At 39.4% G+C, this 18351-nt stretch overlaps 1 protein-coding gene across 1 annotated transcript in view; it reads right to left on the reverse strand.

The window, feature by feature from the left end:
- The window catches only part of LAMA3 (laminin subunit alpha 3), a 122638-nt gene that overhangs the window by 40107 nt on the left and 64180 nt on the right, over positions 1 to 18351 (reverse strand). The window contains exons 31-42 of the mRNA XM_019473746.1: positions 17141 to 17306; positions 16599 to 16725; positions 16372 to 16511; positions 15876 to 15991; positions 15139 to 15350; positions 14052 to 14256; positions 11353 to 11497; positions 10423 to 10563; positions 8879 to 9043; positions 5775 to 5876; positions 4727 to 4810; positions 3538 to 3771 (exon numbers count right to left, since the gene is read on the reverse strand). Of these exons, the coding sequence (XP_019329291.1) occupies positions 3538 to 3771; positions 4727 to 4810; positions 5775 to 5876; positions 8879 to 9043; positions 10423 to 10563; positions 11353 to 11497; positions 14052 to 14256; positions 15139 to 15350; positions 15876 to 15991; positions 16372 to 16511; positions 16599 to 16725; positions 17141 to 17306 (1837 nt within the window). The remainder of the gene's footprint in view (positions 1 to 3537; positions 3772 to 4726; positions 4811 to 5774; positions 5877 to 8878; positions 9044 to 10422; positions 10564 to 11352; positions 11498 to 14051; positions 14257 to 15138; positions 15351 to 15875; positions 15992 to 16371; positions 16512 to 16598; positions 16726 to 17140; positions 17307 to 18351) is intronic.

The raw sequence follows: 18351 nt of genomic DNA on the forward strand, positions 1-18351 counted from the left end.
CTGGACAGGGTGCTGGGCTGTCTTGTCTAGACCGTGCTTTGGCAAGAAAGGTTGGACCAGGTGATCCTTGACGTCCCTTCTAACCTGGTATTCTATGATTCTATCAACATACAGAAATCTCACATGTTAGCTAGCAGTTACATGAAATCTTGATATTAATTTAACTACGGTGTATTCCTTGGAAATAATTCTAATGAGATATCTCTTACATTAATTCATCATGACTTCCACAATAAGTCTACCTAGAGCTATACAAAGCCATGCTTAGACAGAGCTAGGTGATACAGCAAAACACACAGCTGTCTAATTTCTAAGTACGTACAGGCTTGTCCTGGAGACCCGGGAAGCATGAGAAGAACGTTCAGCTATTGAGGGCACAGAAGCAGGAGCGCAGCCTGTCATATCAAAGTCGAGTTTAAATAAGGAGCTGAACCAGAGGAAGATTATGAATGAAGCAAGAGACATGAAGTTTGTTAGCCTACACCAGGAAGGTAGTAACTAGTATGTTAAAACCAGGTTCTTGCTTGGCATGGGCAGGGAAAGCACAAGGATAGGGAAAGTATAAGGAATTCTTCCTGGGCATGGAGCCTTCCCGTATACAGACTAATTCAAAAATTCATGCCCACCTTCTCTGCTCACCATCCTCCTGGCACACCAACCACACCAAAAATGACCGGACATTAATTCTATCCCTTCTATTCCCTAGCTCCTTTTCACTAGTAACTAAGCTGGCGTGGTGCAAGGAAGATCAGAGGCTGTATGGAAGCGGGGAGAAAGCAGTGCTCCCCATGAAGCAAATGCCTCCCAGGTTCCTGCCTCCAGCAATGTACTTCTGCGCTGTACCTGTACCTCACGTTAGGGGCTGGCCCCAATGACATTCAGAAAACAAGTGACAGTTGAACTTCAAAGCCATAAATCTTTTCTCATAGCAATTGCACCATCAAGACTGATGGGACTAATCTGAAGAGCAAAGGGTTGGTGTCTTAAATCATGTTCCAGTGGTTTGAGGTGTAAGTATTTATGCAGGGACAGGATTAACCAGTGAATTTATCAACCATGTAACTACCAGAGAAAAAAAAAAATTCACCTCTCCCTAAGCAGATCCCAAAAGGAATATTGAGTTATTGCTGTTTAAACAACAGTTGCTAGTGGCACCTTTGCCTTCTTTACATGTGGGATAAATGAGAAGAAAAAAAAAAAAGTCTGCAGAATACTAGTATCATCAACAGCTTTTGATACTGACTTCAGTGTGAGCAGGAACTGAATTTAGTATAGGCAGTTGAAATTTTTCAGATACATTTTTAAAAGGGTGAATATGTTCCTTGAACAACAGGGAGCCAATATACACAGCTTCTGAAGAAATCAGGGCCTGAAATACATTAAACAGCATGACTAAGTAAAATATAGGCTCTAATGCATACAAATTTTATTTACTGAAAGTCTCTTTTTGGAGAGCAAAATGAATCACTCATTTTAAAAATATATCCAAATGCATTTGGAAAAAATCTATGCAGCTTTTTGTTTTTCTATTTATGCTGTCCTTAAAACAACACATTTGGAATACACGGGCACTTTCTTTTCGAAGCAGCATTCATGATACTGAGAAATTGATTCCATACAAAGATAAAGCTCTAGGCACTTTCAAGTGCTTAGGAGTTCAGGCTGACTGTTTTTAAGTAAACAAGGATTTAAAAGAAACTTGTTGCACATGCTTTTGTTAGGAAAGTACTTAGAGATATAAGAAGATTAGCCTTCTTATTACTTTTATGTTAAGTAATTTAGGAGTTGTTATCAAGTTAGTTCATTTAAAAAGAAAGAGAAAGAAGGAAGCAAGCGAGGAAGGGAAAATGAACAAATTACCTGTCTCAGGTAAAAATCCCTTTGAACTTGTTGCTGCTGACTCCTCTCCTGAAGGTGAGGATACGACAGCCTCTGTTGCATGCCTTGTGCTAAACAACACCCCAGGGCTACTAACGTGACAACCAGCCATCCTACATTCCTCGGCCTCTGCGCTTGGGCCATCGTTTTACTTTAGCTCCACTGCGAACATATGCTGCTATCCTTCTGGCGCTCGCCCCTTCTCTTATACTCTCCCTTCTTCTCCAGCTTCTGACTCAAGATTAATGAGGCTCTGTGCTGTGATGGGCCCCACCTTTAAACTTTATACATGAGTCAAGTTGTACAGCACACATTACCATTCCTGAGGTTAACAAGTAACCCCGCAGTTCCTGTAGCTCAATATATACCTAAGTCGGGGTGTGGCAGGCATCACCTCCTCCCCACCTAAGGCAGCCAGACAGAGCTAGGTGATTAGAGCAGTAAATCACTGCCTGACTAATGCTGCATAAACATAAGGGGCTTACGAACTAACCAGGTGAGTGTCTTGATCACTTCCTTTGGCTATGTATTTCCACTAGGTTATATAAAAAAACCCAACACCTTAGTTTATAAAGGCAGTATGTTGAAAGCAATGGGATGGTAGTAGGAATTTCGGTCAATGCTCATCAATTTGCGTGTGGCACAGAACATCAAATGTGTGAAAAAATAAGTTTCTAGAAATATTTCCAAAATGGTATTCGACAGATGATGAAGAGCTGCCCTGAGCAGTGGATGCACACACGAGACATAAGCCAACGGTAAATGTTGTTTTGTTCAGTCTCTCTGCAGCTGCTCCGGTCTAGATATTACTCTTTCACTCTCATTTCAAAAACGTTTGCAAGGTTAGTACAGCAATTGCTGCTTTATGGTAACCCCAAACCATTTTCTGAGAGAATAATTCCGCTTATTTTGTGCACTTTGTACACCGCTTATCTCTCCGGTACTTTATTCTGCTGCCTTGGGTGCTTACACATGGGAACAGTCAAGCTCTAAGCTAAGCAAAGTGACAACCAAAAGAATTACAGCTACAGGAACAGCATCAGGGACAGGATATATAACTGCGGCTGGGATTTCACCATTCTTCAGGTAACAGTATTACTTTGCAATGTTTACATTATCTTTCATAAGAGTATCTCCAAATATTTTTTTCAAATATTTTAACTTCAGCTTTCAAATATTTTCCTATAAAAATAGGAAAAGTGTTAAGTCACTCTGTGAAAATAGGAAAGTATGCAGAATTGCCTAGGTTCAGGTTACTTCCCTTGGACCTTGTCATGCATTTCCCAGATAAAACAAGGAAACTTGTCTGCGTGTAGGGTCTCACAGACTTTGATCAAGTCAACTCTGACCTTCCCTCCATTCAAGTAAGTGTCAACCGAGATTATTCAGCCTCTCGTAGGGCATCACAGAAGAATCCCTCATTATAGTGCCTTACGTATGTAAAATGACATTCACAGTTCCGCAAAAGCAATCATGAGTTGAATAACCCCACAGTGCTTCTTAGACAGTGAAAGTATTTGAGCCATTGAAAGTGCACAGGCTTACAAGAAGCACGTTTAATTACTTTAATAACTAGCCTGTTCCTCTAACTAAACCAGTATGTATAGCTGTAGGCAAGACAGAAGATAATGGTACAGTATGGAAGCAAACGCTTCCTACCTGACATGAGTCACCAGCGTACTCCGGAGGGCAGGAGCATGTCTCTACACTGTATGCAATGCTGCTGCTGCTTCCTGCGCTGGTGGCTTCTTCCAGCCCAACCTCACCAAGGGTTAATCGCTGAGTCTCCGTGAAGTAAAGGCCTCTGATGTGTAAGCCATCTAGTCTAGACAGGATTATCATCAGTTCTTCTCTGGATACAGGGTTATTGCTGCTGGCATGCCTGAAGTTTCCCTGCACATTAAGGGTACAAAATGAGCGCAGCCCGGCTGCTTCTTAAAAAGAGCATCTGCAAAGAAGACAGGATGACAGAAAAAGGGAGAAAACCCCCATGGAACAGACCTCTGTAGTGCCAATTGGTGGGGGGTGAAATAGAGGTCAGGAAAATAAATACAATTAATGTAAACACAGGATAGGTGGGTAAAGGAATAATGAGCATAGAAAGGGATGTACCCTTCACTTTGCAAGGTACAAATAGCTTTGAGGTATCGAAAAGTGAAGAAGCATATAGGTTCTTCTTCAGTCATCCAAATTTCTTTGAGGTATCGCCCACCAAACCATAAAAGGGTGGAGGAAAATGCTTTTATTTTTAAGAGTAAGCAAAGTCCTAGAAATCCAGTCTTTGAGGGCTGCCTTCACATGCTTTCTTGTTGCTGATAGACACAGCATTACTGAAAATGGAATCTGGCTTTTTTGCCTATATATGAGACAGAAATAAATAACCCAGCTTGACCTTCTGAGGACAGATTTAAGGTAGGAATAATCCCTGCTAAATTCACCTGCCTGAATGTTGGACACCCACCTAGCTACCAAACTGGGTAGCTAGACACCAAGGAAAACAGATAACAGTTCATTCCACCTCTATTAAGTACAGTCTGGGGCTGCGATGAATCATCTTCCACTGATGACTGATTCAGTATTACTCCACTGGCCCTGGAGGGAGTGCTAAGGGCTAAATTGGACCCAAGGTGCCTAACTTAGAGGTGCTAAAATTAGGTGGCATGAACCAGAACCTACGTTCAATGTGGCAGTAAAGAGAGAGAAAAAATGTTTATATTTAAGGTCTACAGTATTTAAGTTTATATTCATTAACATTATCAAGTATTTGGTATTTCTGCACATATTACCCGCATATTTTTTATGTGCCACTGGGAAGAAAAGGGAAGGCCATTCCATTTTCATTTCTTACCTCAACTAGCTGCACACGGCCATAATATTGACGGTCAGGCAGTGGGTTGTTGGGATCCATATAAACAACTTTCATTTGCTGGCCCTGTATGAGAATGAGGATATAACATTGCCATTTCACTACTTTTTATGGTAAAGTGTTCAGATGCAATAAAATTTGGTAAAGCACATTAATCCTGTTTCCCTTTGGGGAATAAAAACTAAGTAATCGTAGGAAAACCGTATGTGATTTTGTCAGCGAAGTGGTATAGCAAGCACTGTGTTCTAGTGTCAGCAGGGTTTTCACTGCTTTTGCCTATTAACAACCTTGCTTTCAAATAAAACACTAAGAGAATTACATTAATGCTGACCAATTTTCACAGGAACTAGTTATTACTTTTGAGTAAAAATGTTTTTGCATTTTCACTCTCCTTTGCATCCTGGTGCACAAACAACTTTGGATACTACTGTAGTACTTTATGAGGCATGTTTCCCAATAAGAATCCTAGAATACTGAATTAGTATTTCTGATGGTCTGAAGAAACAAAACCACCCCCTTAGGAACTTCAACAAACAGTAGAAGATTTCAATTTTTGCCCTAAAGTGATTAAATTAGAAAACTGTTAACCTAAAATGCATTTTTACTTCAGTCCCTTGAAGCCTTATAATTATGCTTAATTTTATGCTGAAGAAAATTCTCACAGAAAATGAGATTAATTACACATGGAATCCAGGGCATATTTTGCAGAGTCGAACCTATACTTGTTGACAAATGTGCAAGGCATTAATTAATTTTTTTCCACAGGTGCACTTTACAGAGAAAATTCTGTTTTATCTTTTTATTTGTTCTCAAGTCAGTTATGCTTAATAATATGTTACTTTGGCAACAGAGATAGGTGTGTTGATGGCTTTGAGCAAAATGCAGTAAAATCACTTTTACAGAAATGCAGCAAGTTGCTATAAAAGTTAAGCACGCTATAGGAGCAAAATTTGCCATGGTTGTCAGGTAACATAAAAAAATCATGGTATTGTTACTGCTTGAAAGAAAAAAACAGTATTTCAAAACTTACTGTTAGTTGTATATCAGGTCTCTTATCCAGAAGAACCATGCCCTCACTAGGTAAACCAAAAGATTTCACTTGGTAACTTAGGAAGCCACCATACGAAGAAAGCTATAACAAAATGCACAAGACCAGAGATACTTTACTGCACTATTGCTTGATATGAATATAACTTTGTATTCAAGTTTACCCCGTTTTCCAGCACTGTAAATAATATATTTACTCTGTGTTCTTTAGTCCAAATATGAAAATATGTGCTGCTTGGAAGAAATTACTTTAAATTTTGTTTACTTTGTGTATCTGACATCACTTTTTGAGCAGTGCCTGTTACTGTTCTCTGGAAGGTTTACCTGCATTGGGTGTTTTTCATACCTGGGATCATACCATCTGTGGTCATGGAGAAATCACACGTTCACATGAACATTGTTCTTCCCCAGACTCTACAGAACACATTTGGCTCATCAAGAGCAGATGTCAGACTGACAGTGAAAGTGGTGGTGAACCCCATGAACAGCCATGGATAAAAAGGAGAAGTCAGACTAAGCATGTTTAAAGGTGGCCTTCATAGGCCAGCATTTTCTAACCTTACTACAAACATGAATCTAATCAGGAAATCTTTGCTCCACCTTCTGGAAGACAGGACTTCCACTGATATCAGCTCTGTTGTAAACAGACCGGAGCTGAAACCACACTTCTTTTGGCTCCACTATAGGTGACCACAGGTGGCCTCAACCCCAACCAAATACATACGCTGCTGCCCAAAACAAAGACTTAGGCAAGTATGTTCGAATCATCTGACGAACTGCTTCCCTGGGTCGTGTATAAGTGAGTCAGTTCAAAACATACAAAGAGGAAAAGAAGCTCCAGGGACAGCCTAGACAGTTTTTCTTCCAAGAAGAGCCTAGAAGGAAGGTTTGTGGGTACTAGGTGAAACCAGGTGTTTTGCCACAGATACACTACTTTGTTTTGCACCCCTTGCTGTTTGCCCTTATAGCTTACGCTTGGTTTTGACACGGGAGGAAGAACTGCTTTGTCAGGTTTTGGCATTCTGCAGGTAAGCACCAGCCTTCGCTCTACCCCTTTCCATATACTTTGATGAATTACAAACAAAACACAGACTTCTCAGTACTAAACGCGTTCCTTGGATCACAGGGCTGTAATTAATGCTATTATCTTTAGCCAACTGCATTTTCAAAAGCATCATTTGGAACATTGGCTATATTTTGCCAACACAATCAAAACGACCCTGTATAAATAATTTTTTTTCAAAAACATAAGAAAATTCAAATTAGAGCTAGTTTCCTGTTTAACACACATTTTAGGACTGCACCATATGACAGGCTGTTATGTTACTGCTTTTTAAATTTTTTTTTTAAATGGAAAAATATTGGTGTTATAAACTTCCTCTGTATTCTATATGTACAGTACTGATTTTCTAACATAAAGAGTGGTCTATTAAATAGAATGTTAAAATACACAAGAGCAGAAAATGGAGACGATGTGATCTGAATTTCTCTGTGACTGTTAGTTCCTGCACTGCTATAGATTTTATATTTATAGATTTGCTACATTTATATAAATAAAATTATTTATATATTTATAGTTGCTCTTCCCTTTTAACTTCGTAAACAAAAGATAGAGAGAGGAAAGGAAATATACTCTGCTAAATATTAATGTTCCAGTGGAATTAGTTAAAAGGTTTAAGGTAATGGAAAACAGTATTTATACCCTCATCATAATGAAAAATGTCTGGAGTGATCTTGTTCACATCTTCCAAAAGAGGTGCTATCACTGGAAGTAGACCAAAACCTGGCATTTTCAGAATACAATAAAGTAAATGATTAGTAAACTTATGAGCTTGTAAAACCAAGCATCAAGATACCATTTTGGGGGGGACTTTCACTACTGCAGTATAGCCAGTGCTAAAATATACACTTACACACAGTGTACGGTAAAAGCAGGTCCAAAAATAGAACTATTTTATTTACAGTGTTGTCACCATAAATAAAAGCAAGTCATGGCATGCCTAGTTAGATACTGTGACATGCAACATAAAACTCATAGCACTGTTTGTAATAGCTGTGTTTAAAAATGGTTATTGCCTTCTTTATATTGTTATGGGAACAACAAAAGTCCTTCTGGTTTAACACTGTAGTAGATAAAGTATGCTTCACCGTGAACTTTCTTTGAAAAAGAATTTGTGGACATTGAAACAAGAACCTCTATAACATTAACAAAAAGCACCCTAACTAAATGTGCTGTTCAACTGAAAGATATTTACCCCCGAGCATAGGAGAGCAGGGTGAAAAATACTGCTCTAGTCCTTAAAATGGGGACTAAGAGGAACTTAAAAAATTGTACCATCTTTAATGCTCTTGTGTCTAACCCATTTGTTTTCACTTGTGTGACAGCAGGATTGCACCTGAAAAGCCTGTGTGCCCTACGACTGGCTAGTAACTATCGACACTGTCAGAGCTGCCAAGAGGGAGAACCTGGGGCTCTGGGCCTGCAAGGCACCACTAGCAAAGTCCCCCTGGTCAGCGTAACCCCCAGGCTGAAATGCTGATAGGTGTTAACCGTGAGCAAGGGCCTGCCCCCATGCATGAGCAGAAAGAGCAGCAAGCAGTTCAAAGAATACAAAGGTTAGAAAACCAGGTGTTGCTCTTCCTAAGCAACATATCGAAAGCAAAAGGTTGGGTTTTTCACGTGCCACTGAGCACTTAATCACCTTTTATTCTTTTGGAAATCTGTTCAGGAGGTACTCCAGGGAGTCTAAAGGATATTTGGGCACATTGGCAAGCTCTATGTGTTCTGGGTTTCAGAAAAGCGGCTGAAGGTACCAGCTCCCTGAACCGTAGCTTCTGACCATGCTGTTCACATAAAGACCTCCCTGGCACCCAGCAAGATGATTAATTCTGTATTATTGGTTACAATTTTAACATTGTACTCAAAAGTCAAATGCTCTGATTCCTAGCATGTCAGGGAAGAGAGAGAAGAATCTCGTGAGGGAAGAGACAGAAATGTATCTAAGAAAAACAAGGAGACTGTTTATCAACGATGCTGGCAAAAAATGAATACGTGCTATTAAAACAGATGAGCGAGGTGTCATTTACCTTCTCTCCCAGGTAAGAGGGCGGTGCTTTCCAGTACAAACTATGCACTGAAGCAGGCAATTCTTGAACATCAGCCACTACACTATTACTGACTGGATTGAAAGTGACTGGAATGTCAATATTTTCATCCACTGCCTCCAAGCGCCAGTTCCTCATGTCCACAAACTAATGAAAATACATAAAGGAAACAAAAGCTTGTTTCATCCTTTATTAAACTTTACCAGCACCAAGTAATGAGGAGAAATTGTTTAGCCTCTGTAATTCCCCAAGCATGAACTTCAACCCCTTCAGAGCCAGCCTAAAATCTTTGCTCAGTGTAGGTTGCAAGGACCTCAAAAGAGAGCGTAAGTGGGACAGATGTGCCAAAGCTACTTGGAATGCAGGCATTTGGTTTGTCAGCTGCAAACTGAATTCTATATTCAGTCACATGAAGGCATAACCCTTCTGGAGGTGACTAGGAGTTGTGTACACAAACTCAAGGACATAATTGGGAGGTGCTTTTTTAAATCCATTCCAAAATCAAACCAAGGACAGTAGCCTAAAAGACAAAGTGGTACGTTAACTGGGAGGGAGGGGACACGGCAGGATATTTTGGGTAGGCAGGCAATGTAGCCTAATATTCTGGCTCTTTAATAATGCACATTTTATGTTCATGGCTCTTGTTTCATGGAAGACCATACATCCTGTTATTTATCATTATGCTGGGGGAAAGAAAGTATCATGCATACGTATGAGAACAGTTCTGTGGTAGGTTGACCTTGGCTGGCCAGAGCAATAAAACAAAGATAGACATGTTTTCAGAACCAGTCTTTGGTAAGGACAAGTAATCACTAGAGGAGATCTTCCTAAAGCAAATGGAAGTTTGCTACTGACTTTACTGAGACCAGATTTTCATCCTTTGTGTGTAAACAACAAAGTGCCACAATCTGGATTGTACTGAGTCTATGTCTAAGCCTAAAGTCCTCGTCCACCATTCTAGGGCTCTGCTTCTCACTTTGCTTTCTCTTGCATTGTTTCAGGCAGTTGTTCCTTCTTTTTCAGTCTTCAGCCACCTTACCATTCAATTATGCTACTAAAAATCTATCTTCTCCTTTTCTCACCCTTGATGTCATATCTTTTTTTATAGGGAGGGAAGAAAGACAATTTTTACAATCTCTGTGGAATCTGTCACACGTTTCTTAGGTTTCAAAATGCACTTATGATATAGACATGTAAAATGACATGTGCTTATCAATGCATCTTGAAGGAGACCCTTGACTTTAGTGACAAACCAGTGACTGAAGATAAAGCAATGGAAGGCCAGCTCAACTTCAGTCCAACTAGTGATTTGTAAACAAACATGAAAATGGCCATTTCTGCTGAAAGGCACTTTCAGACCACCTAAGTCTTAACAAGGCTGCACTAAATCTGCACGATTGCTTGCAGAATATTGCTCATCCTCAGAAACTATTAAAATATGTTTTCAATTTTGGAAGAAATCTGGCATTTCCTTAATGGAATAAATGCAGGTTCGTGAGAGCAAAGAAAAAAAATATTGAATACACCTTGGTTCTACGACGATTTGTGCTGCGACAGTTGCTGGTTGCCCCAAAACAAAAGCAAGAGGTGCATCCCTTGGGATTAGAAGGGTCCAGATAAAAGGATCCTGGTCGGCAAATATCACATTCTGCACCTTCAACATTCTCCTGTTAAGGCATAGTTGAAAGAAATCTCAGAGTTTTCCTTTTGGTTTTGGTGAGGCCCCCAAATCCTCCTGCACATAAAACAAATCTTCTGAAAGAATATTTATTTAAATGTATGGAAACATGAATGAAAACGTGTGATTGCCTGGATACACCATATTCCAAATGCAAATAAAACTGACTTCTTGGAGACTGTCTTAGTTATGAGCTGTCTTTCCAGTTTATAAAGTGAGCCATTGAGTAATAAATATTAGTCAGAGACAGCTGGTAACTTCCCTGCCAAAACCCTCCTGCTGGCTTTTCCAACCCTACAATATAAAAGGTCACTTGTGAAAGTTCACATTTATCACATTTAATTATGCAGATCAGAACAAAAGAAGATTTCCTGGATATAATGATGTGGTGAAATGTCAACCGACATAATATGGCTAAAAAAAGCATAGGACCTGGTTACCATCCAAAAGTCAAGATGCAGATGCATAAAGCGGATCTGTGCAGGGTACAGACTGCTTCAGTGAATCAGTGGACATCTACTCTGTAGCACTGTAACACCCTGCGAAGCCTAAGACCGCCTGTAAAACTGACAGATACTGAACTCATTAAAAAATGGCATTTAACTGCTACCACGATGATCTGTGCACATACCGCGAGGTGTGATGGTTTCATACAGCTGCATTTAATTCTTACTGAAAACTTAACGATAAACTCACTTCATTCACCCCATTAAATACGAAATAGTCACTGGTGTGCAAACAATGCTTGTGAATGCAGAAGTAATTTGATTTATCTGACCTTACAGAGACAAATTCCTGTCTGGGGATCGCAAACATCTGGTTCTGTTCCATCCCTGTTACAGTTACACGGCACGCAGTTTGGGAAACCGTAAGTACCAGGAGCACACTGATCACACTGCCGTCCTTTTATTCCTGGTTTGCATCTTTATCAACAAACAAACACAGAGGAGGGAGTCAGTAAGGGAGGCAGGGACGGTGCGAGGAAGGGGAAATTAAAACAAAAGGCAGGTGGATCTTTGAAGTGATTGCATGGCTATGACACAACTTCATGACTTCCACGGAGAAACAGCAGCAGGTTAGTATTGTTCTCAGATTCGAATGGTGAGATGTTTTCTGTGGTCATGGAACTGATTAGGAACGGATTTGATTTTGAAGGATATAAATGCTCACAATGGAGTTAGACTTCTGCAGCTGTTCAGTGCTTGCAGTGCAGAACCACTGTCTCTATACACCAAAATGTGAAACATGGCTGTTGTACACAGGTAAGCGGAGCTGGAAGACTATTTATAGCTGGAGGATGTGACTGGGCATTTCTCAAGGCACTCACCTGCTAACAAAAAGGTGGAGAATCCCAGGCATATAAATAATTATGGGGACTTCAACCTGCCACAAGGCTTGGGTTAGTTTACAACTGTTCACAAAGGATAAAATCCACTTTGCTCACAGTGAAGGCTGAATGCCTTGGATTTACTTAGGTGAAGTACAGAAGATGCAAAAAACACCACCAAACTATGAATAAGGCTTGAGATAAGACAGAACATCTTTCAGCGGCAGCAGCTATTTCATCCTACCTCTACAACAAACTTGCACAGACCGATAAAACTAGTGAAAATGTAGGTCGGATGATCCCTCTTGCTTCTGTCTATGCTGGCAATGTCTGTACCAGCCCAAAGGAGGTTTCAAGACAGTAAAGATCCATTGATAAAGAATGTCTGCCACCACCACCATCCACACCTTTACGTTTTAGTTGTCATAAGATAATTTTTAAAAGCCTCAGCAAGTTGGTGGAGTGTCCTTTGGGTCTCAGCACCAAATTTATATGTGCACTAGCACTACAAATTCAAAGGAAATAAACAGTTAAATTATGCGGACAAGGTAGACTGCACTTCATGTAATATATGAAAGCAATCACTCAATTCACCAGACAATGGGCAACGTTTCTCAGTCTCTCTGAATGCATTACCACCACCCCCAGATAACAGGAGCTGGATGGGGACTTTGAACTTCATGTAATCCACAGAAGGAAAGGTATTAATCAGAACGTAGTAGTTAGCTATATACTTCAGTAAGCAGTCCAAAAGTATTTGCTAAATGTCAAGTTTTGCTTCAGAATTTTTAGCAATAAGCTGTCGTTTCTTTGATATTACCAATCAGGCTGCACATGAAAAATACCACCATTGTAATCAGGCAATACAGCTATTCACCGAAACGGAAAAACCTAACTATTTCTGCAAAAATTATCCTCAATTTTACTCGAGTAGAAATATCCTAAGCCCTTTCTTTAAAGTATTGGGTTTTAGTTGACTGAAGTATTTATTTGATTTATTTTTGCATAGTATTTATTTTTATTTTATTTTGTATTGTATGGGGAAAATGAAAGCAGAGACTAATGAGATTGAGAGTACATCAGGAGATACAATACATCCTACATTTTAACGCTGAACCCCAACTTCCACATATCAAAATTCCTGTTTTGCCCTTGGGATAAGACAATTATGCACTTCATATGAAAAGGACAGACTTAGGAAAATAATTTAAATTCAGGAAATAATACGAGTATTCTCTGAAAATGAGTATTCTCTGTCATATTTACAGGATTAATGGCAGAGCAGGAAGTATCATATTTCTCTTTGTTAGAACCCTGCAAAAACATAGCCAAACCAATCAAACTGAACTAATCCTGGCCTTATGCAACCTACTGGCTATCAAGTATTTGCACTTGCTATTTAAGGACTTGATCTCCCCAAGGAAACAACAGAAATGTTCAACTACACTAATACTCACAGCATCTGAATTTAAGATAATCCCCTATGACTGTGGCTGTATGCTAAAAATGTTTTAGAGAATATCAATAAGAGAATAAAACTAAAGAATTTATTTTTATTTCAGTACGCTGAGTTACAGAAAAATAAGCATATGTCATACAGAAGGCATAATTTTCAGGGCAATTATCAGCTATGGCTCCAACTGAACAGTATCTTTCAAACAGACAGTACCTATCATCAAAGTTTCTCAAAGCTCACTGCAAGCACTCAAGCTTTACAGTACTTAAAAACACCACTGGACTGAAACCCAGACATCAGATTGTGGAAGGTCAACTGCATAATTTTAAGAATTTGGGAGATAATGTACACCATTACAAATGAAGTACATGTCCAGAAGTCAGGAGCTCTGATCTGAGGTCCTCTATAAGATGGACAGAGATTCAGGGACTTACCATGAGTGACGTGGCATGTCACTGGCAAACGGAAGCAAGCCCAGGAATCCCAAATCCCACCATCAGCTACCTGCACAAACCATATTTCCACTAGAACACTGCGGGTATCCCTGAAACAGCTGAGTCCTCACTATTGCCAAGTACTGCTTAAATCCCTATTCATCATCATCAGAGACTCCCACATCCCATCCAAATACCTGAAAAGAAGGATGAAGCAAACCACTCATGCATCATTTATAATGCACATAACCCAAACTTACTTGCATTGCCCATTGGTTTTTTCACATTCTGGGCTTGCCACATTAACGACTCCTTTTTCTGAACAGTTGCAGCTCTCGCAGCCAGCAAGAGGGTGATAGCTGAAGTAATGTTTCTCGCACACTTCACACTTTGGTTTCACGGTTCGCGGAGGGCAAATGCATTTACCAGTGACGTCATCACAAAGACGCTGCCCACAGTTGCATACTAGGTCAAAGAAAATGTTCTACAAATTAATAACATCTCAACTTACAATGATCAACTCTCATCGAACTTGTATATGAAACAAACACACACAACCTGTATGTATAAATGACATGATTCTTTTCTCTCTTCCACTAGTTTTAAGCTCAGCTGGCTTATATGACTTCGACTATCACAGTGATGTGAGACTGAGACAAACCAGGGTCATGGAAACAAACTATGTGACCGTAATGGTTGTTTCAAAGAATAGCTTGAGACCTTGGCTCTTTTCCACAGATTGGTTGCTTAACTTCACCACAGGCATTATTATCACTTCCCAAAACTGCCAAGCATTAAACATTGAATAGTTTTGGTGTTAAGGGCACCACTTTTACAAAGTAACATTAATAAACATAGAGTATAATATCTGGTAAAGCAGCTGAAGACTGTCGGTGTAATCTATAAATCTGCTGATGTTAAGAATAACGTCAGAAAAAGAGGAATCAAGAATGCTGACTCTGATTATGTATGGAAAATCTTGAAGGTATAAACTGGTATACAACAGTAAGAACTTGGAAACGATTTAGCAGTCAGTGCAGAAAAATCCATTCGACTGCAAGAGTGGCAATATGGATTTTCACCAGTAAAACCAGTAAGCCTACTACACCTGATCAGACAACACATGCGAAGGCATACTTCTTTGTGAACTAGGTGTACTTAAAGGGAATGGGGTTACTTCTGTGTTAAAATGAAAGCTATGCTATGCTAAATCTAAGATGGCTCAACCGGCCTCTCATAGGATCAAGCCCTATAAAGAAATATGAGGCTGTGGTACCTATGCAGTAAAATCGGAGAATTAAATAAAAGGTCGGGTCAGGTGCTGAATAAGTCCGAGCATGTACTTACACTTGCAGAATGGAAATCCATAGTAGCCAGTTTGGCATCGGCTGCACTGACGACCGATGACATGAGGTCTGCAAATACACTGTCCTCCCAAGGGGCTGCAAGCAGGGCTCGTGGCACCTGCGCTATGGCAATTACATGGCAGGGCTCCGTTGTTGTAGAAAGCCACTAGTGACCTTACAGAGTCCTTACAGAAGGCCGATGATCCTTCTGGGCTATTTAAATTGAAATAGAAATCCTGTAAGTACTGGCACTTGGGAATTGTTATGAGCGTGCTCTGCAGCGGTTCAGTAAGTTAGGGTCCTGCCTTTGTTCTTTGACATAAGGATTGCATCAGTACACATGAGAGGATATACTTTAATTAAATTAGTGGTGAATGGCTTTGAACATGCAGGTAAGAGATTTTTTTTCAAAGAAAGTGCGTATATTAATCATATCAGTTCAGACATGCCAAGCAAAATACCAAATACCAAAGATGGAAATACCAAAGACAGAAAGATGACATAGATTTTCCTCTTTTGTACTGTGAGCAATAAAGCTCTACCTTTACATTTCATTCACAATAGAAAGTTATGGAAAAATTACTCATGGAAATTTAATGGGCCAGCATAAGCCATGAAAAGCATTTTAATGTAGCACAATGATGGGGATTTTATACATGTGTCTTTAATACAGAGTGAAAATAATATTAATTCCCAGCTTGTTGTCAAATGTTCAGTTTTTTAGAAAGCGATGCTTACTCAATATAAAAACTGTTTCCTCCACATTGGCTGATAAAATCAAATGACTTGTCCACTGTCTTTTTGTCAAGAATTTTGTAACTGTAGGTGTCTGCTGGAACAACTAAGACATTTTCCTTAAAACAACAAAAAAGCTAAATTGTACATTTCAGAGAAAAGCAAAAGACACAAGCTACGGTATTTAGAGATTTAAATGTTGCTTCATTATGCATTCTGGATTTTCTCAAAACCCGTAACATTTTAACTGAAAAAAAACAGGAAAATATACTTATCTTCCCCCCAGAGCTGTGATGCTACCAGCAGTGTACAATAAAAACAGTGTATGGTATCTTAAAAATTTAAAATAAAACAGAAGCAGTGCACAAGATCCTAAAAATTTGAAACACAACATTAAAAAACAAATTCTTTCCTTTTGGCTTTCATCTTTGCATCTATCTCTAAATGAATGGTGAAATTGAGGATAACATTTCCAAGTACACTTATGTAATAAACGTACCAGAACCAGCATTCTGCCATCAGGTATCATCACCGTAACAGAGACCTCAGGTTCAGAAATTTCAAGCTCAATTTGGTTTTCTGCAATCACCTGATCCCGACAGCCAGAGGTATGAGGGCAGAAAGAAGCATTGAAGGAACCTAGAAGAAAAAAAGTAATGCCAAAAAATGCTCCATGTGCCAAAACGCTGAGAAAGGAAAGGGGTTCGATCAAATTCAGATGCTTACCTGACCACACACGTCCCGCATCCACACGCACTTGCACGGGGAACACTGGGTGTGCTGGCTGATAAAAATGTACCACAAATACGTATCTGCCCAAGCGGGGCACTCTGCCACTCAAGGTAATCTGGTTCTGCAGAAACAAGAACAGGTCTGATTGATAGTATATTTGTTTCATGAGATATTCTTGGGTTTATGAGCTGTGTTCTGTGCCACCTACCTGCAATGAAAGAGAGGGGGCTTAGCATCTCTCAGGAAGTTAACAATCTCTTTGAAGAGTATGGCATTACAACTGCACGCTCCTATCTGTCTGCATGTCAAGTATATTTAATGCTATTCCGCAGTCTGTGAGATTACTGCCTAGTTTATTAAGAAGCTGGCATTTTTGTTTCTCTTTCTGTGTATTATCTTGGTGGCTTACTCAGTCTGCAACATTTTGATCATATCACGTCATTCAGTTTTGATTCTCTTAAAGTGCTTCATCTATTCAACTTTACTAAGAACATACTTTGTGACTTAGGAAACAATATTTTCAAAATATGAGATACCTGTAATGGTGTCAAGGTGACCCCATTAACTGAGTCAGAAGGTAAGGGGGCACTCAGTGGATCATAGAGTATATCTCTCCGTACTTCAGAAATTTTCCCATCCTTGAATGCATCCAAAACCAAAGCCGCCGGTGGAGTTTCATGCACTGAGGGAATGCATGTTGCACTAAACACAGAGTTATATTAATTACTCTTGGGGCCAGGAGAATTCCTTAGGCATCAGGAAAGAAAAAGCAGACAACTCACAAAAGTTAATATATTAGAATGTAGTACAATTAACAATGCAATAGTAACCACTGTTACTCTTTGGATTCTATGTAAATGATCAGAAAGTAAATGAAAACAAGAGGTGCGGATTTAATGCACAAAGGGGGAAAATGTACATTAACTGATTTTATTCACTCAGAATTTCAATAACCTGATGAATGTCAATGGAAAGACTTTGCTAAGGAAGATGAAACCTAAGGAAACCAAGAGTGTTCAAAAAACCCCAGTTAAATACATTTTAGTTAATCCAGTTAGCTACATTCACCAGAATCTGTACTAATACTGAATTCTCAGTTCTACAAATATTTACATAGGCGTATCCTTTAAACATGCACGTTTTCCCACTGAAGGCAATGGGACTACTTAAGTACTTAGAAGTTAAGTATACCCTCAAATATTTGTAGAATTGGAGCCAAAATAAATAACAGTGCTCCTTGAAAGCATCCTTATTCATTCACTGCTGTGTTTAACTATTTCTTCCCTGGTATATTTAATTCTGAAGAACTTGATTGAGAGAAGTATTTTCCAAGACTGCAGGAGAAAATGTTTTGGGGGGGTTCCTGCTAGTATTTGTTCACTTCTCCTAAGTACTCAACAGACAATGATTAATCTTTGCTCAAGACAGGCCCAGAACTGGAATGGCAAGTGTGTTTCAGGGCCAGGATTGAGATGTATTTGCCAGGCCTGTGTGGGAAATGACGTGCAGCATCCTGCATAATACTGTTAAACTGAGCCAAGACTCTCCATCTTTCAACTCGGTGAACACTAAACACTTTCAGGAAAGCAAAAATACTGCCAGATAATGGTCGTAATAACAGAACATAAACATAGAGTAAACTATGCAAATATAACAAGAGACTAAAAAAAAAAACACAACACAAACCCAAAGTAAAAGGTACAAATTTCTACATTAGCTTTATTTTAAATCATGTTTTTCACCCAGC

Source organism: Aptenodytes forsteri, unplaced genomic scaffold (assembly GCF_000699145.1).
Source record: "Aptenodytes forsteri isolate BGI_AS27 unplaced genomic scaffold, ASM69914v1 Scaffold23, whole genome shotgun sequence".
NCBI classification, from domain to species: domain Eukaryota; kingdom Metazoa; phylum Chordata; class Aves; order Sphenisciformes; family Spheniscidae; genus Aptenodytes; species Aptenodytes forsteri.